Below are 27,695 nucleotides of genomic sequence, written 5' to 3' on the forward strand. Positions count from 1 at the left end.
GCGTACAGTCGCGGCTCGTGGCCTACCCTGAACTGCGAGGACTTGGCTGACGATTTCCTAGTAAGCAGCGCTGTTGGCATCTCCAGATATAGGGGCCTATGGCTAATTCTCGCCGGCTTCTTCGAGTAGCCATCCATGACCGCAGCGCCAGTAGTCGATGCGGTCGCGTTCAGCAGCGTACGAAGGCTGTTTACCGCGTTGTCGATTTTCTCATTGTTGTCCGGAGCGCCTGCGAATTCTAGGTGAAACTACTTCCCGCCAAAAGAGTTGGCGATCTGATCATTTAGCTCGGTAAGAGGGGAGTCATTTTCTTGAGTCCCTTCCATGATTTTGAGTCCCTTCCATGATTACGGTTGAGTGATGTTCACCACGATCTCGCTGGTCGCAGAGAGAATTCGGGTGTTGGAACCACGCAGACTGCCACCGCTCCGGCGCAGCTTCTCCGTTCTTCGGATTGTATCGGTAGAAAGGATACCACCCTTCTCTCGGGTTTACGGCACCAAAATGTAAAGACAGTGAAGAGACCGACACATAGCCACATTTTTAATGACTTTTACCTCTTTATTTTCTGTGCTCACGCGCAGCCCGCGCTGCGCGCCCACTCCTTTCCGCTTTCCTTCTTTGTACAAGGCATGGAATTACGCTCTATCCTCTCGGCCGTGGTAAACTCAACTGCCATTCTGGGCGTGGCTGGTGCATAAGCTGTGACATCCTTCATGGGTATCCGAAGGTGGGCTTTTAAATATGTAACCTGAAGCGTTGCTCAGGTTTTCAAAGTTTGCCTTGCAGAGTCGTTGATTGGGCTTTTCGCGTTGGCACTTGAAGCACGTGGCTTTAATATGCGGGCATGACGGCCATCCGTCTTTCGATGACCCACACAAAGAACATTTTCCTTCAAATGACTGCACTTTCGCTCACGTGGTTTGCCCCTTGTGCAACTCGGCTTACCTGAGATTGTGCGCGAATTACCGCTGCATTAACTAATGCTGTCTCCAATTACAAAGTGCGTTCGACTGCTTTTAGTAAGGTTAAACGTTTTGTTTCAGGGAAAAGATGTCTCTGAGTATTTACAATCTGATGGTCGCTTACAAAGCAGTCACCCAAAGCTTGGTTGAGAGAGCTGCTTTATTTGCATGTTTTTGCTTGTCCTCGTACTCCCACCACATCAGCTGATATCGCTATGGCTTATTTCTGCTTTCCGAGGAAAAATTCCGCACGTTCAGCGATTACAAAAGCCTTGGGCGAAAAAAAAATTCGAAGTGGTTCAAGCAGGTTTGCTAAGGTTTTTGTTGAAGGCATGTGCGCGGTGGTCAAATATTTCAGAAATGTTAACGACTTTGGACCAATCAAGTTTGCGAAAGCGTTAACACACAATTCTTTGGGCATGCAGGCTTCCAAACGCCCTTTATACAAATGCCCGCCTTTGTTAAACCCGTCAAAACTCTCTACTTTCCCGAAACTAAAGCCCGTAGCGAATATGGCAGCTGACGAAGGCGTCGTCTTTGTTACAGCGGCCGTGGTACTGACATTAGTCGGAGGGCTCCTAATCCCATTGTAGGCGCCTTGTCCTAGTCTCCATTATGTTGTGTTTATGGCCAGATGACTGACATGGCGGAAACACATTTCATTGAAGAACGTAAAGACTTTACTTCATTGTGGACAAGGGTGAAAGAAGAGACGGCTTGCTAGCTCGCCGAGCTTTATTTGTGGGCACTAAATGTGAGACGGGTTGCGGAAGAGGGCAAAAGCTTGGTAATACACGTCACGGGACACAAGTCGCGCAGCACAATAGCTCAACTTTGAATGTTATAGGAATATTGCAGCTGTCGCGTTTGTCGACTATAAGAGACAACTTGCGCCTTTGAGGGGAGCAAAATTAAGATTGTTTTTGTTGCTCTAACGGCAGTTACGATTACATAATACCAGTGCCGAACATTACGCAATATAATTTTCCTAATCTTGAAAAACTGTGCTTCTCTTTTTATAAATAGATCGCTTTAACACCAACCATGGTTGATGTCATCCGTACTGCGCCACGTAATATTATTCGCATGCAGCAAAAAAAAAAACGGAATTTGAATTGCGCAAGCACTATCAATATTCCAAATCAATATAAATGGTTGATTCCTGTGTCATTCGTAAAACGAGAAAGGGAAATTTTCAGCGAAATCTGCAGCGAAAGGAGTAGGATTTGCGGGTTGGCGGCTGTCTTGTAGGTGTGCATGGCCATCGACGTCCTGCTGGCGGTTCGCTTCGGCAAAGGTACGACCACTCCGGTCGTGCTTCATGGCGTGTACGGCAGACAATTGCGTTGCGACGAACTCGGCTTGTGGAACACGAGGCGCAGAGTTCCTAGCTAGGGCCATGGACGCTCGAACGCATTTCTCTTTCTCTTCGCACCATTTCTATTTCTCTTCGCATCGTTTCTCTTCGCACGAAATAAGACACGCTCGCGGCATTCGCCTGTCGGCAGTCGTTGCCTTTTTCGGCGATATCGCGCTGAGAAACTACGCAGCTTACGCCGCGCGATCGAGGCGCCAACTGTCGGCGCTCGTCAGCGTGATTATGCACTACTTCGCTTTACTTCATCTACACGGCAGCACTAGCCGCGTCAATGAAACTTTGCTGCCGTTTCCCGTGCGTTTGTTTCCCGGCGTTATTTCAGTGACGGATATGAAGTCAGGAGAATCTTGCTGTATCCAAGATTTCGTGTTAAAAAAGACGCGCCCAGCACAGTGCCTCGGGGCATACCTCTGATTGCTTTTTACCTGACTGATATCTCACTGTTAACGCTTCCATAGCAATGTCTGGAGAAAACAGCGCATAACCCCAACAATTGACGTTTCAATATCTGATAGCACAGGCTGGAAAAGAAATAACGAGTGGTTGACTACATCAAAGGCATTGCTCATGTCAAAGCAGACTGTAGCAAGCCGGCTTCTACCAAAGACTGCAGCAGAGACAGCTACTGTATGACGCATGAGTGGTTTGGCAAAGCTGAACGACCGAAATAATAATAATAATAATAATAGTAGTAATAGTATTAGTAATAATAATAATAATAATAATAATAATAGTGATAATAATCAATCAATCAATCAATAAATGTTTAATATTGTGCCCAGGAACAGCAGAAGCCTTCGTGCTGGAGCACTCAGAGGGGAAAATGGAGCACTGTAGTACATCAACAATTTGCTAATAAACAATCAGTGAGCAAAAAAAAAACTACAAGAACGGCAAAGAAGGTTAGAAATAAAATAGCGCTATCCAACCGACTTTACACAATCGATTCGTGCTGGCGCACAGAAAAGGTATAAGACAGCAATAAAATACATCAACAGCTGGCAAATGAACAGTGAGTTAACAAAAAATAAGAAGAAACTACAGCAACTTCAAAGAAGATTAAAAATACCATAGGTGTAATTTAGCCAACATTACACAATCAATAGAAACTGTAATGTCTGGTCAATTGCAAAAAGACATCTTACAATAAGCGTAACTATACGGAAGGGTGAGTGAAAAGAAGAAAATCCTTACAAGATCCTTACAAAGTCCTTACAAGTCCTTACAATAATAATAATAATAATAATACAATATATTATAATAATGTATTTATTTGTTCATGGTAATGCATTACATGAGTGTAGTAGCAGCAATAGCTATATCTCCCTTTTGTGAGATATTTTTAAACTGAAATTCCCTTTACCACAAACCAAAACAAAACATTGTTCAAAGAATTCGGCACACTACAGGAAACTAGGGCACAATTCTTCGTCCCAGCTGTCGTAGATAGTCCCTGGGCATGCCTGGGCGTGGGTTTCCGTGCAAGCTGTGACCTGTGCGCTCGTTGCGTTCCTGAATATCCACAGGCGGCAGCCTGCATGGTCCCAGAATGCACTTCAACACAATTTTATACGCAGTTTTTGCGAATGTGGAAAGCATTCCAACACAGCTAATGGAAGCCAGACACACGCTAAAACAGACACTTGTGTATATTTCCGCACACACGTTTGCTTGCCTGCGTGCGTGCGTGTGTGCGTGTGTGGGTGTGTGTGTGTGTGTGTGTGTGTGTGTGTGTGAGTGAGTGAGTGAGTGAGTGAGTGAGTGAGTGAGTGAGTGAGTGAGTGAGTGAATGAGTGAGTGAGTGAGTGAGTGAGAGGTACAGGCTGACGTATATAGTTTTGAAACAGAAAATACCTCGCGGCACCGTGTGTCTCTTTTCGTTCTTTAAAGCCGACAGCCCCACGATGCTTATCAGCAACTTTTTTACCGTTACATGGTGTTTGTGTCTCTCAGTCCGCTTTCACTTGTCGGGCGCGAATTACTTTGGAAGGCTTTTTTTCTACTGCTCGCGTAGATTCACGTTCAGGTGTCACGCAGCGCGCGATGTTCTTCAATTTTTACATTTTAAATTCGTAGTTTTTAGCATTTTGCGAAGTGGGTCAATTAGCCAATGCACGCTGTTGTTTACTGGAAAAGGGGGGTATGTGCCGCCAAAACAAATGCTCACAAAACGCTGATGTGGCACAGTGGCAGCGCGTACTGCTGCGACATGCTTCTATTGTAGAAACCACGGTAATATCCTATCAGATGAATAATGTGTTCGTTATTTCTTTACTCTTTATAGCGGCAGACATTTTGTTGACCGAAGAACAACGACAGCCTTTCGCAAAATAGGGCATTTCAGGCCAACTGCCCTGAGAATTTCAACTGCTTGGATACATTTTTGCAGACACTCCCAAAAGCCTGTTAAGAGATAAAAATAGCCGCTAAAATACGCCTGCGCACGCCGCAAGCCAACGGCACAAATGGGGGAGTTTAGAAAGGAAATTAAGAAGAGTGCGAGCATTACGGCCAGGCTGAAGTGATATCACAGCCGGGGAGTGCGTCCTTGGTTCCGCAGCCGTTCTGGTGAAAGGCTTCACGCAACAGCGCGCGTATAAATCAGCTGCAGGATAAGAGCCCCCCCCCCCCCCCCCGTATGAGCTCTGCCGGTTTTTGAGCTGAGCGGCTGGCCGGCGGACCAAGCACACGGCCGGCTATAATATAACTTCCACTTTATGGCTGTTGAGGCGATCCACCTACACGTGCAGCGTTGTCTGTTATGGAGCTATTTTTAACGCTACTAGCTGACTACAATGGCGCGTCACGGGGCTAGCAGTCATGTCCCAGTTGATTTGGTGTTACGCACTGCACGTTCAAAGTAAGTAAGGCCGAAGTTAACGTTGCGTGCAGTTGGCATTTGAGGTTTTCGCATATGAAACTCACAAAGTGGATGTAAGTACGGGGTGGCACACAAGTGTGACACACTTAGCAACAACAACTATTTTTACTTATGACTAGGCTGACCTTCAATTAAGTAGAATAGAAAGCCTGTCGTTAGATTGCATGGTTGCCAATTATATACCTGAACGCTTTTACGAGCTTATAAAAAAAACAAAGATTGATGAGGAGGAAAGAAAAAGATCAGATGTGGACAGCCTGTGTATCAGTCGTAACAGACTATGCAACGGCACACATTAGTGATACAGCCTGACGTATCAGTCGGCTTCTACGAACAATACATTTGTTGCTTCGTTTAACTTGCAACTTCGCTTTCTTAACGTGAAAAAAATCTTCCGGTGTACTTTACAGTGATCATAAGGAAAAACCACTGTGAATGCATTCGGATCGTAGGCGGTGCATTCACATCAGACTCTATTTGGTGCGATGTCTTCGCATGGCTTGCTTCGTTGTGAAGCTGATCGGCGATTCGTAGTTGTAAGATTACGTTGTGTTTTTCTATTCTGCTTCAAGAGTTAGAACCCTTCGAGACGTGCAGGTTTAAATATCCTACCAGATCAATGGGCATGAAGCCCAGCTTCGAGTACACGCCCCCTATCTCAACCCTCGTCCAGTGAAAGTATCGGGACCCCACGTTCTTCAAGCCGTGGGCCATTTTATGGACGTAAGGGACTACAGGACATTTTCTGTTACGATACGGCGTAAGGGTGCTGTTCTCTGCAAACACAAAAGTGGGCAGTCTCTGCCGCATTGTTTATAACAAGGATAGTCCTAGAAAACGGAGGAACGAGTGTGGCGTCACCAATGCGGAGCCTTTTGTTCGTTGTGCGATTGGCATCGTCTACAGAATTCCGTTATCATATAAGTCTGTGTATGTTGGCCAGAATGGACGCTGTCTAAACGTCCGTCTGAAAGAGCATGCGTCTACCATGAAAACATCAACAGGCGCCAATCTTCCTTCGCATTGAAAAATGTGCGAGTGTCATCTTTATTTGATGACACTGTGGTGCGGTATAGACATCATGATCAGATTGTCAGGGAACTAATTGAGGCCTACTTTATCAGGGGACACAATAACAAGTGTGTAAGCAAATCATCTATCAGTCTTCACGGAAAGGAGCACGCGCTAATCGGCACCATGTTGGTCTAATCTACGATTTGTGTTCATCTTTATATTTCGGGTTTTTTGAATAAACCGGGAGTTGCGAGTAAGCGCATGTGTGCGTCGCTCCTCTTTGTTCCTGTTTTTTGTGCGGTTTGATGTCATTCTAAACACGTAATCCCCGTCTCACGCTCTCCGGTTCCCGCCACATCAACATTGTTTGGCCACCTATTTTTATTGGTACTAAATAAGTACTAACGTAGACAAAATTCAAATTGATAAAACCACGAGTGCGGTGAACTGGGTAAGTTGGTGAACGTACACAGTGAAAACATTGCAAATTATGAAGACAGAGAAAGGGAAAACACATAGCGCCGTGTCTGTGGTTGGCCTTTCTTTGTCTTCGACTTCCCTTACGATGTTTTTATCATGAGGAAACAAGAATTAGCCTTCACCCTGAAGGAAGACACAAGGTATATGAGAGAAAGGGAGGAAGGACGTCACGTGCGAAAGGCGCCGGAACACAACTCTCTTGCTACGACTTTTAAAGCAAAGCTTTTTACCTCTACCCCCCAAGGGTTCTTCTGCGACCCTTGGTGTCAACAGAAAACTCCCGCGAACAAATAAAAGAACTTACTTTCACCACCCAGAAATCGAACCTTCAATTAAGTTAATAGAGTAACAAAGCCAGAGCCCGGTGTCTTACCCATTTAGCTACGAGCCCACGCGGAGACGGGGAAGACAAGTGGTGCATTCACCAAGCAGATCTACGTGTTCAGCCCTTGCATTCTCGCTGAATGCCATGCGATAGCGAATTAAAACCGCTCACACCAACCCATGACATCTCACTGTTAGTGTGCCAATGTGCTGAAGCCTCTGGCTTCCAGTGTTCACGTAAAAAATCCCAGATCCTTGTAGTCCGCCCTCACGGCAAACGACACCTTAAGGAACACATTCAAACACTCCTTGATGGCCAGGCCATCACTCCAAGCCCCAGCAGCAAGATCCCGGGCCTACATCTTCAGGCTAACTCCAAAAGTGACGTATCCTTGTATCGCCATAAACACAGCATCAATAAAGTCATACGTATGATCAGGCGAGTTGCCACCAAGAAGTGAGGCCTCAAGGAATACGATACCTTTCGATTAGTTCAAGCTTTTGTCCTGTCAAGAATCACTAACGTCAACCCCATGTCTTCGTCTCGGCAAAGAGGACATAAAGCTGCTTTATATAATGATTACAAAGGCGGTTGAGCAAGCCATTCGTCTTCCCATGAGTGCGTCCACAGAGAGGCCGCTTAGCACGGGGCTCTACAACATGGTGGGAGAGCCGATAGAGGGCCATCTTTTTACTCAAAATCTCCGAATGAGGAAAACTGCGGTGGGTCGCCGCATCCTTCATCATATTGGCTGTGGGAAGCACAGAATGTCTTGATGCGCTCCTCGACAAGAAATCAACGTGCTCCCTCCCTTTGCTTAGAAATAGGAAACCCTCACACGACGAGGATCGCCGGCAAGCACGGGTTCAAGCACTCAACACAACCCTCGGTGGGGATCATGAAGTCATATACAGAACCTACTCCAACATCGAGGGCAGCAGTACGCCATCATCGTGGCTACCTCCAGAACCAACCTCCTTGCTTGTGCGTCATTCAAGACTGAAGACATGACGGCAGCAGAAGAGGCAGCCATCACCTTGGCTCTCACTCAACAAGGGGTTCGTAAGGTAGTCACTGATTCCCAACAAGCCTACCAAAATTACCAGTCGGGTTTGGTGTCCCGACCTGCACTGCGTATGCTTAAAAACCACTCCCCAAATGGTTTCATTCAGCCTATCTGGACACCCACTCACGCTTCCATGGAAGGCAACGAATACGCCCACCAAGCCTGCATTTTTACCCCCCATGCTATGGAGCTGCACGAGGGCAGTCTCCTGCTTATCTCCTTCAGGGACCTTACCCAGCATTATCGCCTTCTAAAACAGACCCTACCTTCGCCTTACCCTGACCTTTCCATTGAACAACAAACTACCTTACGGCTCACACAATCCGGCTCCTTCTCACACCCGACGCATCTTCGCTTAATGCACCCGAATCGCTACGACGCTGAATGAAAACTTTGCTCAGAAGTAGGAACACTCTGCCAGATAACCGGGGCGTGCGACATTAGCCCTGAGCACCCTCCTCTCCTTCCGTCAACTACCGAACAAGAGCAATGGGAGATGCTACTGTCCAGCTCCTCTCTGCCTACCCAGCTTCAGCTGGTGGACAGAGCAAAGGCGGCGTGGTCTGGATATGGGCTACAGTGAAGAAAGAACCACGTCCCTGATCTGGGCCATTCGGAAATCTGAATAAAGTATTTCCTCCTTCTCCTGCTTCTCCTCCTTCAACTCTTGCGTCTATGCCGCCAATCTCGTCGCCACCGTCCGCGAGGGCAGAAATGGAGAAGTGAGAAGTTTGTGCTTCGATTTTATAGAAAACGTGTTTCCACTCGTGCTACACCAATAAAGCTCAACCAACCACCGTTCATGCAAGTTACCTTACGAAGAATACCTCTTTGGAGTAATCGAGGGTCTGGTTAAATGTATTTCACTTCTCTCTGGTTTCACTATTTTTAGGGCGACGTAAGTGAATTTAAGTGACGTCGCATGGGTAATCGTTGTGGGTCTCGTTTACAGCTTTGCTTTCCAACCCCATTCACAGGTAGGATTGGCGCCAATTGTTTTTCAGCAAAGCAATAGATACGCGGCCAATTTTGTGTCCTAGGAATAAAGCTGTAACGCTCCAGCCCCTTTAGATAGTTTCATACGTAGCCCAGCGTTTCGTATTTTACCTCAGTCGTGTGCGTTTTGTTGCTGTAGTCCTCGAAGTTACCCGGCTCATCCCCCATCCACATTGCCAAATGCCATAAGAGCTGATGTTGGCATGAATTTCTAAGTGTGTGAATATTGCAGGCTGCGAACTTGACTCGGCGCTCAGGCTCAATTCTGCAACCCCGTAATCGCCCGCCGTAATCAGACCTTCTTAAGCTGCCAAGGAGGGCTCCAACGCCGAACACATTAGCCCTTGAGCCCTTCTGCTATAAAGTTCGTTCCCCCTGGGCTGGAACCTCGCCAGTGCAGAACAGGCTGTCCTACGGGACGTCGCTATCCAGGTTCTGTATTGACCTGCCCGCACACATGGACCAAAACGTAGTTTTGCGGATTAGTTAAATCCACAACCTGCTGTAACGGCATGACTCTGGAGGCCTTGCAAATTTACAGTGGGCGTTTAAACAATCCAGGAGCTCGGCTGAAAAAATCAGGTGCGGCAAGACTGCATGCGAGCGCGGGCAGTCATCGGTTTGTCTAAGTACTGGTTCCGGCGCGTTACCGGACGATGTCCTTCACGCTAACCTCGATTCCTTCTTATTCCTCTGACTATCCCTCAATTGCGTCATGAAGGTGAGATTTAATGAACTGACAACAACATCAGGTGGGTGACGTCATGTGCATTTATGCTCTCGGTTCAATACGCTTCTCTGTTAGGGATCGCTTGTCTGGTTGTATCTCTCTATGTTCCGCCTGTCGTTGAGATGACAAAAAAGCATAAACACCCGACGCGGTTTTGCATCTTACTGCGTAATATATTATAAGAAGCCCCCTTTATGACTTGCAAGTGTCTAATCGTCTTTTTTTAAAGTCGGCCTTGAGAGCGCATCTGTTAGCTACCAGAGCATCATTTTTATACACAATAGCAAGGCTATTAGTACTCTTGCTTTTGAGGAGTGAGCGTTTCTTACCAACGGATGCAGGGTGGAAGTTCACTATAAAACAAGCTTCCAAATCAGCATACAGCATCTGGTATTTGTAATGCTGGCTGGAGTCTGAAAATATAAATTACAACGAGAAAATTAGTGCCTAAGCAGTTGCTTGTATTGCCTTCACCGGCAACGCGAAGCAACAATGAAGCTTTAAGTTGCGAGCCGTTGATTACAAAGTTTCTCTGCTGGTGTGTCGCCCTGCGGTCTTTAGTGCAGGTCAATGTATTGGGAATCTCATTTCAGGGGAGATAAGTTTCTGATATATAGTAAGTCTGAGCCGCTGAAATATTAATAGGACCACCAGAAAAGAGCAAAGGGTAATCCTTCTTTACATCCGACTGCCTATGAACACAGCAGGGAGATAACCTCTCCTTATAGCTTTCAACCATTCTTATTCTCTGCAACCTAAATGGTTCTTAGCAAAAAATTATCTTTTCTCATCCCGAAATAAAGTCACCTGTCTTTCTGTACTGGACCAACACTGACAAGTTCGTTCGTCCATCCCTTCAAGCACTGCTTTTACCAACGTGGCAAGAGATGCCTGCCGCGTGTATGTTTAAGACATATTTGACGTATTGATGTCTTTGTTCTACTCTGTGACTGAGATTTATGAGCCCCCACTTTCACTTGTTCTTTGCACGTGTCCACCCCTACCCCCCGCACATAAACACACCCACAAAGGAAGACGATGCGCTCCCCAGATCTCAACTAATTTCTATACCCTCGTATTGAGAAGAAGAGGACAAGACAAGAGAAACAGTAGTGGTAAGCTCAGGAATAGTGAATGCAGCGTGTCGTGCACTTTTGCAGCGAAAGCGTCTCATCGCTCGCCCGTTGCTAGGGTAGAGCAAGCTGTGGGTGATATAGAGAGGAATTAAGGGCGCGTCCCATCAAAACAAATTTTCATATTGCCTTTGAAATAAAGTATGCGTCACCTCAATGTCGTGTGGTCAAATGGTTCGCTGGTAACCCCTCTTCGCCCAGTGAAATTGTTCCTGTTTTTTAAAGCAAATCTTTCTACCTCTACCAGCCAAAGGTTGCTTCGTGGCGTGCGCGACAAGAAACTCTTAACGGGGCTAAGGAGGGAGAGGGTGGGTTTTACTCATGGAGCACAATGTAGATGACGCGGCGAATGGTTACCCAGCGTTCCCGGTTCGCAGGGGTTTGCTCACACCGGTGAACGTGTCGGCAGGACAGCTATGTCGCCTGATTTAGCAACAGTTGTTTTGGGCTTGTTTTCGCGCAGCTTCGCGTCCATTCCGCACTTCCTTCGCATGGCTTGATTATCTTGTTCGACACCACCTCCAGGGTAACCCGGACCCAACCGAATTAAGTGGTCGTACGGGAAAGATACGTTTGGGATTGGTTTGCAGGGCGCGAGCACAAAATGTAGAGACCACATACAGACATCTGGCCGCCAGAGAAACGTTTTCTTTCGTGCACTGCTTGCCACGAATGGGGCTCCGTTTTCTAAGCTGGTGAATATGAATTCGGATGCGTTTTAACAGGTGTCACAAAATTCGAAAGGAGCAACTGGTTCTGATAAGTAGCGATAATACATTTTTCCTCGGCTTTGTCTCAATTCTCACACTTACTGAACTAACTAGTTTAAATCGGTATAAATGGGAATCACTAAGCTCACAAGCCGAATTGTTTCAGTGTCTGCGGTTGTGTCACACGGTTAGTAGCCCCGATCTAGCACATCAGGATGCTAGGTTCCGCTGTCTCACGCTTCGAAAGGCGCGTCTCTCCGCTTTCTTCCTGCCGACGCTGCGGCGTGCGGGACGCCGACCCACTGAATACCCGAGAGTCGCTGGCAGAATGTCTGGTTGCACTCTTTTTAAAGCCACGGGTGTAAATTTAAGTGACGTCGCATGGGCAGTTGTTGTGGGTGTCGTTTAAAGCTTTCTTTCCAACCACCTCAGCAGCGTGGATGGGAGGAATTTTTTTTTCAAACGCCCTTAGCCAGAGCAGGTAGATTACTTTATTTATTATTTCTTTTTATTCCTTTCGCAGTGAGTGCTTTTCTGTTCCCTGTTGAGTAAATGTGTGAATTTGGGTTTTTAAAGTAATAAGATTAAAGGGCAAAGCTCGGTCAGGTGCTGTGGCGTGTGTGGCGCCAGAAGTAACCTATATAATATATATCCTTGGTGATGGCACAGGAAGAACTCATAGGTAATGAATTGCTTTTTGCTGACCCTTTGGTTGAGCTCCCCCCAAAAAATCAGCTGTAATTACCACTGTCCAAAGTCGTATTGACCACGTCGGGCGCATCCGTAAACGTATAGTCCTCTGTGTGGTTCGATCTGAAAGCAGAAACACAAGTATTGTCACAAACAAGCACGCGCAACTTCGTGATCTTCATCGAATGTGCCACCGTAGAAGACCGACGATAAATATCTGATTAGATTATCATATTTGTTTGCTGTTTTTGAGACGAAGCTTACTTTAATAAAGCAGGCTTGACTAGACACGGTCTTTTATAAGTGATATTTCATGAAGGAACGAGCGTTTAGGGTAATGAACGAGTACTTAATACATGTGCCGGTATTTGGCTGGAGCCGCTCAAATCATTCGTTTTTAAATCCCAAAAATTACAAAGAAAGTTTGGTTGCAAATTCACGGTCACAAAAACGGTATACCGACAGAACAGCACGCGACGAAACGGCACGCGACAGAATAGCACCGACATAGCAGCGCGGCGTCAAAAGGCACGCGTCAAAACAGCACGCGTCAAAACAGCACAGCGACAAGAGCGCACAGCGACAAAACCGCACACGACAGAAGAGCACGGCGTCAAAACAGCACGCGACAGAAGAGCACGGCGACAAAACAGCACGCGACAAAACAGCACACTGCAAGAGACACTGCAAAAGTTGGGTGCGGTGGCGTTGCTAGGTAGTATGGCATAGTGCACTCGCCGGAACGGAATCCAAATTCTGCGGCAAGTAAGGAATAGAAAAGCACATTCATTTGAACTTATTTTTACAAGACTTATCTGTGCAGGAACATATCAGTACATGGACATTTAGGCACCCGCATATTCCAGTGGAGGGCGATTTCGGTACAGGAAGAGATTTAGGTGTGCCTGTGATAGGCTGAAGCAACACAACATAGTGAGCCGTTGATATCAATTACAGATTTTACTTGTTCGTATTACTTTCTTTTTCACGCATGGTTATATGTGCAATTATTTCTATGAAACGACTACTCCAGTAATTGCCTATTAAAGGTGGTTCCTCGATCCCGTTGTATTGATTGGTTTTTGGTCATGAATTCAGGGATCTATTTTTATGAAGACGGCATCTGTGCCCTTTTCGTGGTAATTTAACGCAGAGCCATGAATCTGCATATTTCGTGAACACTTTTTTGTGTGTTAATTTACTGAGGATTGTTCCTGGATCCTCTATTATTTGATTACTTTTCTTATAAATGTTGTTTGAATTATTCATTTGCTCATTGACGCCATTCTTTTGAAAACTTCGATGTATAGTGACGGTCTTTTTCACTAAAGTGAAGAATGTGAGCTGCCGGGTCACCAATGAGCCACGATCCACAGTAGCTCATATTCGCGGACGCTGCTTTGACGCGCAATATTGTTGCGGAAATATTTCTTACCCACTAAAAGCTCCTCTGTGCTGTTAAACAAATTAAACCCCCATGTATAAATTAGAATTAAGTGGTGTAGGACTTCAGTAAGAAGCAAATTATCCGTCAGAATAGTAGCGCTTAAGGATTACACTTCGGCTTTTCGCTTCCATCATATTCCAGGTGATTTGGGTTGCAGCGGCTCATGATAACCTGAGGCATGCCTATTTCAACTGGCACTTGTTCTTTTTTTACACTTTCGATAAAACAGCAGAAAAAGAAAACAGCAGCAAGAGAAGATCTTCTTGTGGGAGCCGAAAGATCACGGCCGCTGCAAAGCATGCCTCGGTACCGGGTTAAGGTCTTTTCTTGCCTTGATGCCGTTTTTTTTTTTGTATTCGCAGTGCGGACTCAATAAAAGAAGCACACAAAAGCTTTCATTTCTCTCAGCTTTTTTAGGCTTCACAACCAGAACGCTAAATTTGTAATATGGGATGCTCCGCAGTGAAGGACTTCACACTTCTTCGCGTGCATTTAAACGGCGACACTCCGGCGTGTTCGCTCTTCTCCTTCATTTGAAATGCAACCACCATTGCGGGCATCTAACTCGCTTTCTTTGGCTCAGCGGCTCAACGCTATCCGCTCTTTCCAGCCCCTACAGGTGGCGCTGCGGAAAACGGCAATAGGAGAAGCGAGTTTAAAACCGGTAGGCGGAGGGCTAACCCGTTAGGGTAATAAAGGGTAGGTTTAATGAGTAGAGTAAGACAGGCAAGTTGGTTGGTGGCAACGGACGTCCCGATACAGATGGAGGGCTTCTAATCATCATCATCATAATCATCATCTTAATCATCATGGCGTACCAGACTGTGATCCGGCCTTCATACCAACATGCGCGCCAGCATCAATAGAGGCCCAAAAGCCCGTAGCTCTACTAGAAACAATTACTTTATTAAAGATAAACGCAGGCATATGTTGCTAAATGCGAGAGAACGCTAAATTTGTTTCAGGGTGCCTGGTGCGGCGTAAAAAGAGCCGCGTTATACGCAATCCGCTGTGCATGGCTCCGGCCGCACGGAAGTGGTTCGCGAACACCCGCCTTATTGCGAAAAAAACTGCTATAGGATGTGCAACGCTAATCTCGTGGGGTGTTTGCAGTGCACGTCATTGCAGTGTACGTTAAACTTGAGGCGTGTTTGTTTTTTTCCTGTGTAACTGCTAAGCAGAAGACCATACGCACGATGTGCGGGCGATATGTTCCCGGCACAAATGGTCCCGGAGCTACTGGCCCCGGAACTGATAGTCCCGGAACAAATGGTGCCGGAAAACATGTCCCAACTTCAAAGTAGGAAAAAAATGTCCCACCACTACTTCACCTATGCATGAGCGCCTGTATAAGGGAAGCAGGGAGGGGGTCAGTTTATTTGTCTTTACGTGTTTGTATTTGTGCACAATGTATTTGCATCGGTCCGTACATAATATATTTGCTAAGGCTGAAATTATTTTAAATAAATGCTGCCTGCGAACTTGTCGTCGTACGAGTATGTTCTCCCGTGCTTCCATTGCTGGTATCCTTTCGTTTATTAACGCTTGAGAAGCGAGTATCACGATTCAGGCTGTGCAGTGATCGCTTTTACAGGCACAATATTATTTAGGTTACATGATGTATCGAAAATGGGAGTGGGCCGGCACCACTGAATATCAGACAACATAAAGCTGTACTAGCGATCACGCTCGCCGATTTCTCGCTATTTAAAAAAACGAACTTTACCCGATGAATGGTTTATTGCGTTACCTAAGCTGCGATACTGTGCTCTTCATCTGAACTGCTTCGATATCTGCAGTTAGAATCAAGCGAAGCGGCACTAAGGTTTTGGACCTTGATACTTTTGCAGCTTGCAGCTTCGATACTTTTGATTTTCCCCGAAAATATGACATATAGCTATTATCTATGACGCCTATTATCTTGCTGCAAGGCTTAGAAGACTGCTGGCTAACATGCTTTGTTCAATTTGCCGGCGTGTTGCGGGAGCCTAACAATTGCTGACGGCAGCAGGTGAGCTCATAAAAACAGGCCACTCACCATAAACAACAAACTCTGTTGTTGGGAACCGCATTTGTGCAGAAACATATGCAGTTCATTCGCTAAAATACATAAGCATGTTCGTGTGCATCTTTCTGACGGCTTTACGTTCCCTGAAATTGCGAGAATCAAAGACTGTCACTTGTCATGGTACAATGAAAAGCCAACGATTTATGCAACGATTGATGCAAGAACGGGTGGACCACGGAACAACCCGAACGCGTTTTGCCTGTTTCCAAGTCCCGCTCTCAAAATAAACTGGCTTGTGTTCAAAATCCCTCCACTCAATGCGCATGTTAGCAACTGCCCCCTCTCGTTTCCCCTCGACCTCCTCCCTCTCCTCAGTGAAAACGAGGGTTGGGTCGGCTTTTGTTGCCGCCAAGACGAACAAAGGGGCAGTGGCTGCTGTGGAACGCAGAGCGTACAATGCGCACGCGGAGACGTACAATGAGTTGCTCCCCTCGCCCCGAGCGCGAACACAGTCGGCCCCTGGCGGCGGCGGTACGAACCGCTCCTAGTGTGGACGGCGCTCTCGCGTCGTCTGCTTTTTCACGTTGCGTGCGGCGCAAGGCGCGTGCTGCACACGACAAAAGAACCAATATGTGTGCTCGTTTGGCAGTAAGCAATGACATAGTAACCTCTGCGTGCTCGTTTCCTCTAGAAACGCAATAATCAGCGGCCGTTGCGGGTTTATACGCTGGTTTAATTCCATGAAACATCTTCGTTGTGGTCACCGCTTGAGTGCGAAACGTGTTATAAACATTGCTTCCACACATAGCACTTTCCTTATTGTTGAGTGCAGTCGTCTGCCGTTTCGGGAACGTCGAAGGGTGCTTTTTGAAGGTGGCGTGGCGATTATTTAAAGGATAAAAGTTTAGTACGCGAAACGGGTAAGAAGCGACAAGACCTGTGCATACGCGTGCAAATTCCACACCCTTGTAAAATTGCGCTGTGTCCTTATAGAAAGAAGAAACAAACAAAAACATTTACAGTGCACACGACCCGTGCGCTATCGCCCATACATTACCGGACACGTATTTTACACCCGCAAGCGTCTGTGTGATCGTGTCCTTCCCGTACCTTTTCTAAAATAAATACCATTTTTGGACCGTTGTTGGTTATACTCAGGAGGAGGAATAAACACTTATTCAACTGTATCGAGTTGCTAATTTTACGTATTATTTAAAATACGTTTCTATAGATGCGCAAGAGTATTTAGGGGGAATGTTTCGGTAAAATTAAGCAGTTGTGAGTTTGCGTCAGTCATGTGGCATTTTGTGTGTCATTTTCATATATATCATTTTCAAATCCGGCATGAATCACCTTGTCCAGAAACGTGTCTCACTCAGCATAACCAAATGCCTAATTTGGTCACGTCTTAACCTCTTAAGGTAGACCTAAGTTTAAAGAAAGAGGAGAAAACGCGTAATATATAATGCACGTTGTTGCCCACATGTGTGTGGGGTGTGTGCCATGACTCTCTGGTTTTTTTTCCCCCACAATGCTTGCTTTTAATACAATTTTGAAAAAGGCATCCCACAATTTCTGGACAATCTCGGACCATAGGGGGGTTATACATTTTGGAAAATACGTGTACTGCTTTTTCACCGCTACAGAACACGACGCCTAGTGTAGTTTCGATTGTAAATAATACTGATAACCATAGTTTGGCTTTTCGCGCGCGTTACATGCGTTATCTTCTCGCTGCTCTTGCAACGTTGGCAGGACCCCCCCCCTCCCCCTTCCCGAAAAAAAATGAAATGCGCAGAATTTAATTTTTTACCAATCCTCAAGAATTAAATGCCAAGACAAAGGCGATATTCAGTTTACAAAACAAAGTAGTTACCGGGAACCCGTTACGCTGATTTGCAACGATAAATAAAAAGGAAATGTTTTACTACATCTGCAACAGCGCAACTTCATTTATTGCCGTCTTTAGGGTTCGTAAGCGACCTTATACGCAAGAATGCAAACACATCTCGCTGTTGCAGCCACCTGTTAGATTCTAAAAAAACGCAAATCTTCAACAGAGCAGCCGTCACAGAAAATTTGTGCTCACTGTGAGGTCCCAGAAGCTTGGTTTGCACACTGTAAGCCTGCTTGTCACTTTGCGAAAACCTAGCTAAACATGAGATGTTGATTGTACTGCGTGCGTTGACAATTCAATTCGCAAGTTCACTTGCGACGAAAGCCGTAAATAGGTGATCCGAAACCGTTATTCATGAAACCTTCCTTCAGAGTCGCTAAAATTTCATTTAAAAGACCCGTCAGAGCGGTTACATTTATATCTCTGCGCTGATCAAAATTCAGTAATTTTATGTTGCCTTTTGAACACACAAAAAATATCGTAAGCTCTTAGAAGGAATTTCGGGGCAGTTAAGTAGTGTTACCATTTCAGAGCATCCCACAAATGCAAGAATGCGTCATGCTACCAGTGAAAGCGATTGAGATTGCCGCTGTAAACTGAAGTTCAGAGATCGAGGCTTCCTGATTTGTTTCTATTTATGCTTTTATTGAAGGCTCAAAGCCATAGTCTGGAAAGATCGAGCTTGCTACGAGCCACAGCGTACAAGTTTATTGTCACAATTACGGCCATTCTGAGATTCCCGGTGGGTCGTCGCGTTTTTTGGCGCAATAATTAAAACTGACTGCCGCTTCCATGCTATACATTGAACGTTGAGTAACCGAACCACAGCATACCACTCTTGTTTGCACCTGTCGTGCGCACATACGGCAAGAAAAAGGCACGAAGCGCGCCCATAGTGTGCATTCTTACGGGCCGCTCAGCGGAGCATCCACACTAGCAGCGCGACGCTGTCGCCACCTACATGTCGAGCTCGCGGCGGGGGCGATCAAAGTTCACTGATAAGGCATCCCTGGCTTTCCCTCCATCTTAAGGCGCGGGAACACCGGAAACACAAGCTTCAGAGTGCTGTACAGATGAAGTACAGAAGTGACGAAGCAATTAGGAACAATAGTATCGCAATAAAATTATTCTTATTATTATTATTAATATTATTATTATTATTATCATAAAAATTGTAGGGCTACCTAAAAAGGAACAAAAGTTTTACCAAATGTCGTCCCTGGCTTTTGCTTCTTTCATTTTGGATATCCCACATGCTGTAATAATTAAAGCCGTAGTATTTTTCCCGAGAAAGAGTAACGAAACGTGAAGAGAACCTCAGAGAGAGCAGTTTGCGCCCACTAAAGTGTTTTTATCCACGTTAAAATCAAAATATTTGCCCATTTAGGCGTTCCATAAAATCGTGCCGTTCTGTCGCTGTGCTGTTTTGACGCTGTGCTGTTTTGTCAACGTGCTGTTCCGTCGCGTGCGCTTTTGACGCCGTGCTGTTTTGTCGCGTGCTGTTTTGTCGGGTGCCCTTTTGACGCCGTGCTGTTATGTCGGTGCTCTTCTGTCGCGTGCCCTTTCGTCGTGTGCTGTTTTGACAGCGCCCCCACAAAAACAGCCCGTAACAGTAGATGTGGCTGGGAAAGTATAAATAAAATTTCGAGGTTTGTGTGCAGCATATTATCGGGCGACTTATTGATGAAAACTTTGGCATACCACAATGTTTTTCTTCCAGAAGGCAGAATATAAAGGGATTGGTCGTTAGCATTATCGCTACCGAACACGTGTCAGGATGACCGAAAATTCAGCACAAGGCACTCCAGAACAAGAAAACAAGGAATCGATGGAATACCTCACCCAAAAGTTCCGTTTTTAAAGTAGGCAGTAATGAAATTCCTGTTGTTTTCTTGGCGAAACAGGCCAACGCAAAGACCGTTGGCCAAATCTGGCGTCATTGCTGCAAGGTAGGCGCTTTTGAATGCCGCGTACACCTGCACGCAAACAAAACATGACCTTGATTGCCAGAATATCACGATGAAAGACGGGTGAGACAACCTTAATCGAACACATTTCTGCCGCGATATGGATATAAACCCACGACAAATTGCCCACAAAATAAAACGCGTATTCTGGGGTCCCGAACATGAAATCATACAAATGTTTTTCTATTCCGCGTCGGCCATTTCAAAGCACTGCTAAATCCCTACAAAGGTAATATGGGCAGGGTATGACGGGGATACATATATACTGGCTTCGACTGCTGTTTGAAGAAATGGCCATTGCTTTCACCTCTGATCAGCCTCTATATATAAACGCACCTTATTAAACCCTAATATGAATATATGACGGCAATTCTATTTCACCTGATATATCTAACTTCTAGAAAGCCGCTATTATGTTACAAAAATAAAATAAAGAAGCTAACATACAGACAACCGGCGGGCCAAAGAGCACTTATATTGCAATCGACACTGAAAGACACCTGTTGGGTACATATACATGACTACCCTTATAATATTTTTTGTACTAGTGTACAGCTGGCAGTTGGTATTGATGTGTTTTTAAAGCCAAGTTCTAGTGATCTCCCTCATCGCGTCTGTACAACGAAAACGTCTTCCAGGAAAGAATCTATTATGTTGAATAATCATGGGTGAAGTGAGAGACAAAAACGCTTCCGTGGCGAGGATCGAACCTGAATCTTTCGCGTTATGAAGCCGGCGTCTATTGGGTTGCTCCATTTCCACATGGTCGAAACTAGTCCAAACTGAGACGACCATCAATGTATCCATCACGAGAAATCTTCGCGTTCAACCATCGCCAGCGTTATACGGAGGGGTGCATGATATTTTTACTAATAAATTCATGGCACATAGGTGGACAGTGCCTCGTGGTCCCCTGACAAACCCCGATTACGACAAAGGAGGTGCTGGTGTGCAGCCTGTGAGGGCTGTGTCCTGGTCGCCAGGTACATACCGTTAATACATCGATCGCAAGTCTTTCTAAATAGATGACTTGGCCATGAAGCATGGGTTGTTTGATCTGTTTTGCCGTTAGGTAACATCTTTGGTAGAGGGGCCGGTTCATCAGTATACTTTCCCCAGCATCGCACCGTGTCGGCCTCGGTACAATAAGTGAGCGTACAGGGACCGGGCTGATCACTCCCACCCACGCCGTGACCAGCGCTGAAAGTTTTCCCTAGCCCCGTGTCCGAAGCTCGTATACAGCCGATCATGAGCAGCGTAGCCCCGACATGATGTGACCAGCCTATGATCACGTATCTCCCGCCCTCTCGTCCGACGTGCTACCGGCTCTCACTGGTTCACTCCTTGCTTGCAGTAGCTGCTACGGGGTGAGTGTTCAACACGTCTATCATCGTCATCCGTGGTGGCAAGTTCTTCTACACCGTGAGTTATTATCGCATGTTCCATTCTCACCTCACTCGCTTCGCTACCCCTACGTCGACTGGTACGGTCGTTGTGGAACGACGGGGATGTCGCGGAACTACGTGGACTATGTCCTATGGATCCACGGTCTGTCACACGTATGTGAAGGAATGGTTTAATATTACCTGCCAACCGCGGGTTGTTCATCACGCAACGGTATTAGCTCTGCGCTGTAACGGTGTTGCTGCGCCCACTACGAAGTTTTGTATTAGCCAGACTCTGGTGCAAAACGTGACGGAGGATTAGAAACACTTATGAGCCCGCCTGTGCCCTAAGGATTTCTAATGGTGCGTACCTTTTCGTTCACGCTGTGTTGATTTTTTAAGAAGTTTTCCATACACCAAATATTCTGAGAAAGCTGCGTACAGCGGCTTTCTAGGCGTATGGCTAAATTTTGGAAAAAAAAAGTTTGGCAAAATGTTTTTGCCAACGCGGACTTTTTTAAAATTCTTCCTGCATTTCAATTTATGCGCTCGAGTTATTCATCCTCACTCTTCACACAACCCGCATTATGTTAACTCAGTTCCTGGGGTGACTGACCGATGAAATAATACGTCAATCGTTTAACCCACACAGCCGTACCTTGGAAGAATGTTTTTATTATAAAGCTTATTAGCTTTCGCTTTTACCCTCATGGACTGTGCTTCGGGTGGCCATCGATTCTGTCCTGGGAAGTAAAAAAAGTTTTGGTGTGCGCGCTTAATGTGGAACTATGGTAGACTACCGCGCATTGCTTCTAAATTTGGTGGAGCAGGTGAAAATCTAACCACACCTTACAGCACCAAATTTGTTTAAGGTATTTCGGCAATTGAATTTAGGTGAAGCTACGCCTGAGATATAAGATAGGTCGGACACAGGGCTGCCGATTTCACTAGGCAACCTATTGCCCCTTAACGTGTGCCGGAAACCCCTGACCCTTGAATGTACTATCGAGAGCTGCACTATTTCCCAGTGAAGGAACTGCAACTCATGCATCTCTTCCTCTTCGTGCGCGCACCTTTGTAACTCTTAGCAGGACGTTGTGGCTGAATTACCAGCAATAGTTTTCCTCTTGTACTGCATAAGAATAAAGAACGCAGGTAGAGGCAAACTTCCCTACGTATGAATAGTCACCATGGAAGTTTGTCAGTAAGTTCGCGCGCTCTTGGTGTACGTGTGTAGGCCATACGTTAAAGTTATGGAATTGAAATGAATAACCCAACAGAAAACGTCAGCCTACGCCAATATACCGCTCTTATGTTGCTCTTGCTGGTATGCATTTACGATTCGTTGGGTTTATATAGCACAAAACGCGAAATACACGTTGACCATTGTCGGGCGAGCCGAAGGTGTGAATACCGGCATATTAATGAACGCATTGCTTGTTTTTAATATAACCGTTCTCCGTTCCTATGAAATTTTTCTACTATACCTCTTTAGAACCACGCAGCATTTCGTTCTCATTTCTATCAGCAGCAAGCGATAGGATTTCTTACCAAAGAAATGTTGCATGCTGGACCACAACTGCCACCGTTGTTTCCGCCTTCGCAGCCATTGGCATGCAGATGCAAAGGAGCAGAAGAGACAAACGTCCTATCATTTCGATCGTGATGCCGGAGTCCCTAATTCAGAATTCAGCGCAAAGCTTCGCAATGATCTGCTGGCTTAAGCAGTAGCTGATATTGATATCGGCGTCGCTACGTCAGCCATTCCGAAAGTCGGCCCAATTAGAACCGTTATTCTGTGCAGGGTACACACTGGTTTTGATAAAAACGAAAACATTAGTTGTCCTTCAACCAACCACTTACCGAGCTTTGTGGGGCCTTTACATACCAACCCACCAAGTTTCGTTTTCATACAGGTGTTTTCAGCTTTGCGAATATGCGCCTCATGGGGCTTACTCTTGTTTCTTGCATGAGCCCCTGGCTACCCCTACCTGCTTTCCAGCCTCGTAAAAACATGGCTTACGCACGAGCGCACTGTTCTAAAAAGGTTCGTTGTTTTCGCACGGTTCGTATCACTTTTTATAGTTTTATTTAAAACGTCGGTGTGTTTTCACACCAGCGTCCTTGCAAAAGTTCCTTGTTTTCGACCAGTTCGCCTTCAAAAGAAAAAAAATCGGTACACGTGTGGTCCTCTATTGGTTGTATCGAATTCAGATTAGTTGGAGTAGTACTATGTTTTGCTCTTGATGAGCGGAAATTACCCTTGCATAAAATTGCCGTGAATTTTTCCGCCTAATCTTCCCCATTTTTTAATCAGAAACACAGGGATTCAACACTTATAACATAGTATTGTAGACCTCAAAATGCCACCTGGAGACGAGACACCTCTACGCGCAGTCCAGTGGTCCCTAGGAAAAATAATGTTTTCTGAAGCAGCATAGGGCACCTCCAGCTTCACGAGATCACGAGTACAGTTCGTTTAGTCAGGGTTGTTTTTGGAGCAGTTCATAATGTTATGATCAATGTCACCAGGAATGACGCACGAGGGGTACGATGGCGATGACACAATGCTGATTTTGTGTCGCCAAAGTGGTGTACGGGATGAGGCTGTTCTTACTCTGTGGAGCAGAAGGCTTCAGCTCACTTCAGGCCCTTCGTCATGGCACATTGATGTACGGGTCGCTACATGCTCTTACAGCACTTGCGAGCCGTCTGTGTTGGTGTGAGTTGGAAGTTGCCCCGCGTTCGCATCGTACTTGTAGTTAATAAAGCGTCCCACCAGAGGCTGTCAGCAGGCTTGGTTCCCGCGGTACCGACGTGTGACGCGATTCTGTGGAATGTACGGTGAAACCATTATGCTTCCGACACCTTGGGCAATATAGATCATCCACAGAAGAAGCCCACGGTTCAGTACTCATGAGCACTTGCCGCATAAACTGCAGCCTTTAATAATTGTGCGCTTGCTTCCTTCGTTTTAGGGGCGAAGCTCCTCTTGGTCGGGCCCTGTCCCGTCCCTCGTTGCTGCTCGTTGCTGCACGGCACCACGATTATGATTGCGGCAGGATCCCCCTAGAAATTGGCCAACCAAAGATTGGCCGGAGAGGTCAAAACGTTCAACGCGTTCGTTGCTACCCAAGAAGGACAAGAGGAAGAAGAAGAGGTTGTCGTTCGTCGCCTGCGAGCTCAAGACACGTACCGGGGGTACGCGACACAAGACGCTCTGCAGAAGGCCACGGCCAAGGTGGCTAAAATGTCACACACCGAATTCGCCAACTTACCCAAGGAGCTTCTCATCGTCCCAAACAAGCCCTACATAATACGTCGTCGGCGGGTTTGTCAACAGAGCGGTGAGAAGTCTCAAGCTTTGCGAGAGAGGAGTGGTGGTCTTGACGCGGCGGCGCCCGGTTTTGATCCCACGACTCTGGCCGCGATAAGAGGTACGTGGCGCAATTCCCACTGCGCTACAAACCGAGACACGAGCATGGCTACGAACGCGCCTTATGTCCTTCACTTATTCAGATGGTGCGCGCCGTCGAGAAGACCTACAACAATGTTTTATGGTTTCACAGATAAGCATTTTAGCTTCGCCCCTCTCACCATCATTTACTTCGTGGAGATGGCGGGATTTTGTTGTTTTTGTGAGCACTGACAATTCTGACTTGTTCTACTCAAAAAGAAACATCCCCCTCGCGAGGGGCACGATCAAATGCAGAGCATTTCTGCGGGGGGGGCGCGCCTGCAAGTCGTATGGATTACGTATTGGTTGTTGTTGTTGTAATTGTTGTCTTCCAGCGTAGACATTGTCGATGAAGTCGACGGTGAAACGTGCCGTGAACCCCCTGCCGCGGCTATGACGCAACGTGGAGCGGCTATGACGCAACGTGGCCCGGCTATGACGCAACACAATCCAACACAATCCACTTTAATCCAATCCAATCCAAATCCAAGCCAATCCAAGCCAATCCAATCGAATCCAATCCAATGCCCCTCGCGAGAGAGTGTTAAAGCGCCGAAATCGCTACCACGCGAACGCGTGATGCTGACGTCACGATCACGCCACAGATGTTAGCGACCGCAGCGCGCGCGAACGACATATGTTTTAAGCGCGAACCGACCGCGGCGAGCGAGCGCGATGCGAGCGCCCCACCTGTTCTTGCGCGCGAACCTAACGCGGCGAGAGAGGGTGTTGCGCACGTCCCCACCTGTTGTGCGCCCGAACCGAACGCGGCGAGAGAGGGCGTTGCGAGCGGAGAGAAGGCGAGGAGGACGCGGGGGAGAGGGCGCACCTCTGGCCGACGGTTGAATGAGTCAAGGATATAAGGCACGTTCGTAACCTTCCGTTCTGTGTCGGCTTTGTGGCTCAGTTGGTAGAGTACCGTGCACCTTGCGCTCCGCCCGCAGAGTCGTAGGATCGAAACCTGGCGCCGGCAAGTATTTATATAGTGTAGGGGGAGCGATGCGGACGCGGACTACGGATGCCAACGCGGGTGACATCGTGAGTTACTGAAATGCTCTGCATTTAAAAGTATCTTCAAGTATTTATTCAGTTTGTTCAAAGGAAAGCCGTATATGCTGCCTTTGACCAATCGTTTTGATTTATTTAACGCTGTGGCTCCCAACACTTGATATTTTTGCCTCCGATACCTTAGGTTGATATTTTTGGGTACATTTTGAGATAAATTATTTGTGGATTTTCTCCCCATTCAGATTACAATACATCAAAATTGCAAATCTGAAGTGGGTGAGGGTTTCTCCCTTTCCTCTATGGCCGACTTTTCAACATCAATCTTTAAATAAATCCATTTCTGTGTATACAAGAAAATATTTTGGGGAGAGTGTGTCTCCTGCTTTGACCGGTAATTCCTCCGTTTTCGTATGGAGGAATGTCGTGCCACACCAGCGATCGAATACGTCGGCCATGGGCTCTCGGTGAGTCTGTACTTCTGTGTATCTGAATGCTTCCGTGGCAGCGTTGGTATTCCATGTGTGGCGCTCTTTAACTGCATATAACTTTCGGCGTGAGGCTTGTCGTCGTAGCTCGGCCGTGGTCACTCTATCTGGCCACCGCACTCACGCGGACTAACGTGCCAAAATAAAGCCCAGTGGCGTCATGCGCCAAAACGAGGCTTGAAATGAAACCCCTCCCCCAGCCCCCCCCCCCCCCCCCCCGCCCCCTTGTTATTTGATTCAGGCTTCCGGCCAAAAGGTAAGAGGATACATGGAAAAGAGGTTTATATACGCGAAACTGGTTTGAAACTCTCGGAAACGCATACATTTCTCGTACATGTCCACATTCTTAGCGCGAGGAAAACTAGAGGTAGAGTCATACACAAAGAAAATGAACACTAGAACACATACACTAGAACACAAAAACAGTGCGATTTCTTTCCATGGAAGTTAAATTGAACCGTGGCCTAATGACAGTAACAAAATCCGGAATATCAGACTTGTGTAAAGCGGGATATAGAAATACACCATCTGACTATCGGCCCATAACAGTTATTCTTATTTTTTCAAGCGGCTCAGAAAAAAAAAATATTTTTAGGGGCGAAGCTCCTTAGGGCGTGGGTCTGCCCATCCTCGACGTATGTATGTAGCCACCTCTAGTTTAGTTCTTGGATTGTTTACTAGATGGCGTGGCTACCTCTAGTTTAGTTCTTGGATTGTTTACTAGATGGCGGTACTTGTATATGATGAAAAGATGCGCTTGGATTGTTTACTACATGGCGTGGCTACCTCTAGTTTAGTTCTTGGATTGTTTACTAGATGGCGGGGAGCGTTGTAATAAAATCCGTTCGCTGTTGGCGCGCGCTCGGAGTCGCCCGATGGATAAGGCTGCAGATGTGCGAGCCCGCGAGGCAGAAGCGCTCCGTGAAGCTGCGCGACGCCGCCGCCAAGATCCTGCCGTACGAGAGCGGGAGGCCGAAGCGTGTCGTCTGGCTGCGCGACGACGCCGCCAAGATCCCAGCGTTCGAGAACGAGAGGCCCAAGCGTCACGGCAACGGCGCGAGGACCCTGCCGTACGCGAAGCGGCACGGCTGCGGCGCGAAGAGGATCTCCAAAACGTCAGAGAACGGGAAGCGGCGAGAAAGCGCGCGTATCGGCAGGCAGACCCCGATGCAGTGAGAGCTCGTGAGGCGTCTGCAAAACGCATCAGGCGAGCTCAGCCCCAAGGTGCCGACGCGCGGTTTAAGCGAGACTTTCTAGACGTTACGTTCGGACAAAGATGTAGTGGGCGAACTATCACTGAAGAGTCACGGTTTTACCGATGATTTCCCCTCAGGAGCTTCGCCCACTCATCATCATTCACCCCGTGGATATGCTGTGAATTTTTTTAGAGAATAGCACATTTTATAGATAAAAATGCCATTTTAACCGACGTCCAGTTCGGTTTCCGCAAAGGGAAGTCGATGGAAAATGCTTTGCTTCTGCGTAAAGAAACAATACTTCAAAACATCGCAGAAAGCTTTCTCGGGTTGGATTTATCGATATCTGCAAAGCGTTCGACTACCTTGATAACAAAATTCATTTACATAAGCTGGCTCACTACGGTATTCGTGGCATTCCCCTATCTCTGCTACAATCATATTTGCACTGAAGAATACAGTGTGTTTTTTATAGGC

At 46.6% G+C, this 27,695-nt stretch overlaps 2 protein-coding genes across 4 annotated transcripts in view; one reads left to right on the forward strand and one right to left on the reverse strand.

Moving 5' to 3' along the window:
- The window catches only part of LOC144146967 (uncharacterized), a 494,123-nt gene that overhangs the window by 319,157 nt on the left and 147,271 nt on the right, over positions 1-27,695 (forward strand). The gene's annotated exons all lie outside the window — the stretch shown is intronic.
- Positions 3,601-22,837, reverse strand: LOC144146966 (uncharacterized). Of its 2 annotated transcripts, none has more exons than XM_077678953.1 (5): positions 22,624-22,837; positions 19,563-19,696; positions 12,424-12,491; positions 10,165-10,248; positions 3,601-3,877 (listed from the first exon to the last, which is right to left on the reverse strand). In XM_077678953.1, exons 2-5 carry the CDS (start codon positions 19,658-19,660, stop codon positions 3,747-3,749), a joined length of 381 nt encoding a protein of 126 aa, XP_077535079.1. In that variant the 5' UTR covers positions 19,661-19,696; positions 22,624-22,837; the 3' UTR covers positions 3,601-3,746. The 2 variants fall into 2 exon arrangements, with proteins under 2 accessions (XP_077535079.1, XP_077535080.1); XM_077678954.1 differs by lacking the exon at positions 3,601-3,877 and adding an exon at positions 4,986-6,841.

The sequence above is a fragment of the Haemaphysalis longicornis genome, unplaced genomic scaffold (assembly GCF_048455015.1).
Source record: "Haemaphysalis longicornis isolate Haplotype H1 unplaced genomic scaffold, Haemaphysalis longicornis Haplotype H1 scaffold_7, whole genome shotgun sequence".
Classification (NCBI taxonomy): domain Eukaryota; kingdom Metazoa; phylum Arthropoda; class Arachnida; order Ixodida; family Ixodidae; genus Haemaphysalis; species Haemaphysalis longicornis.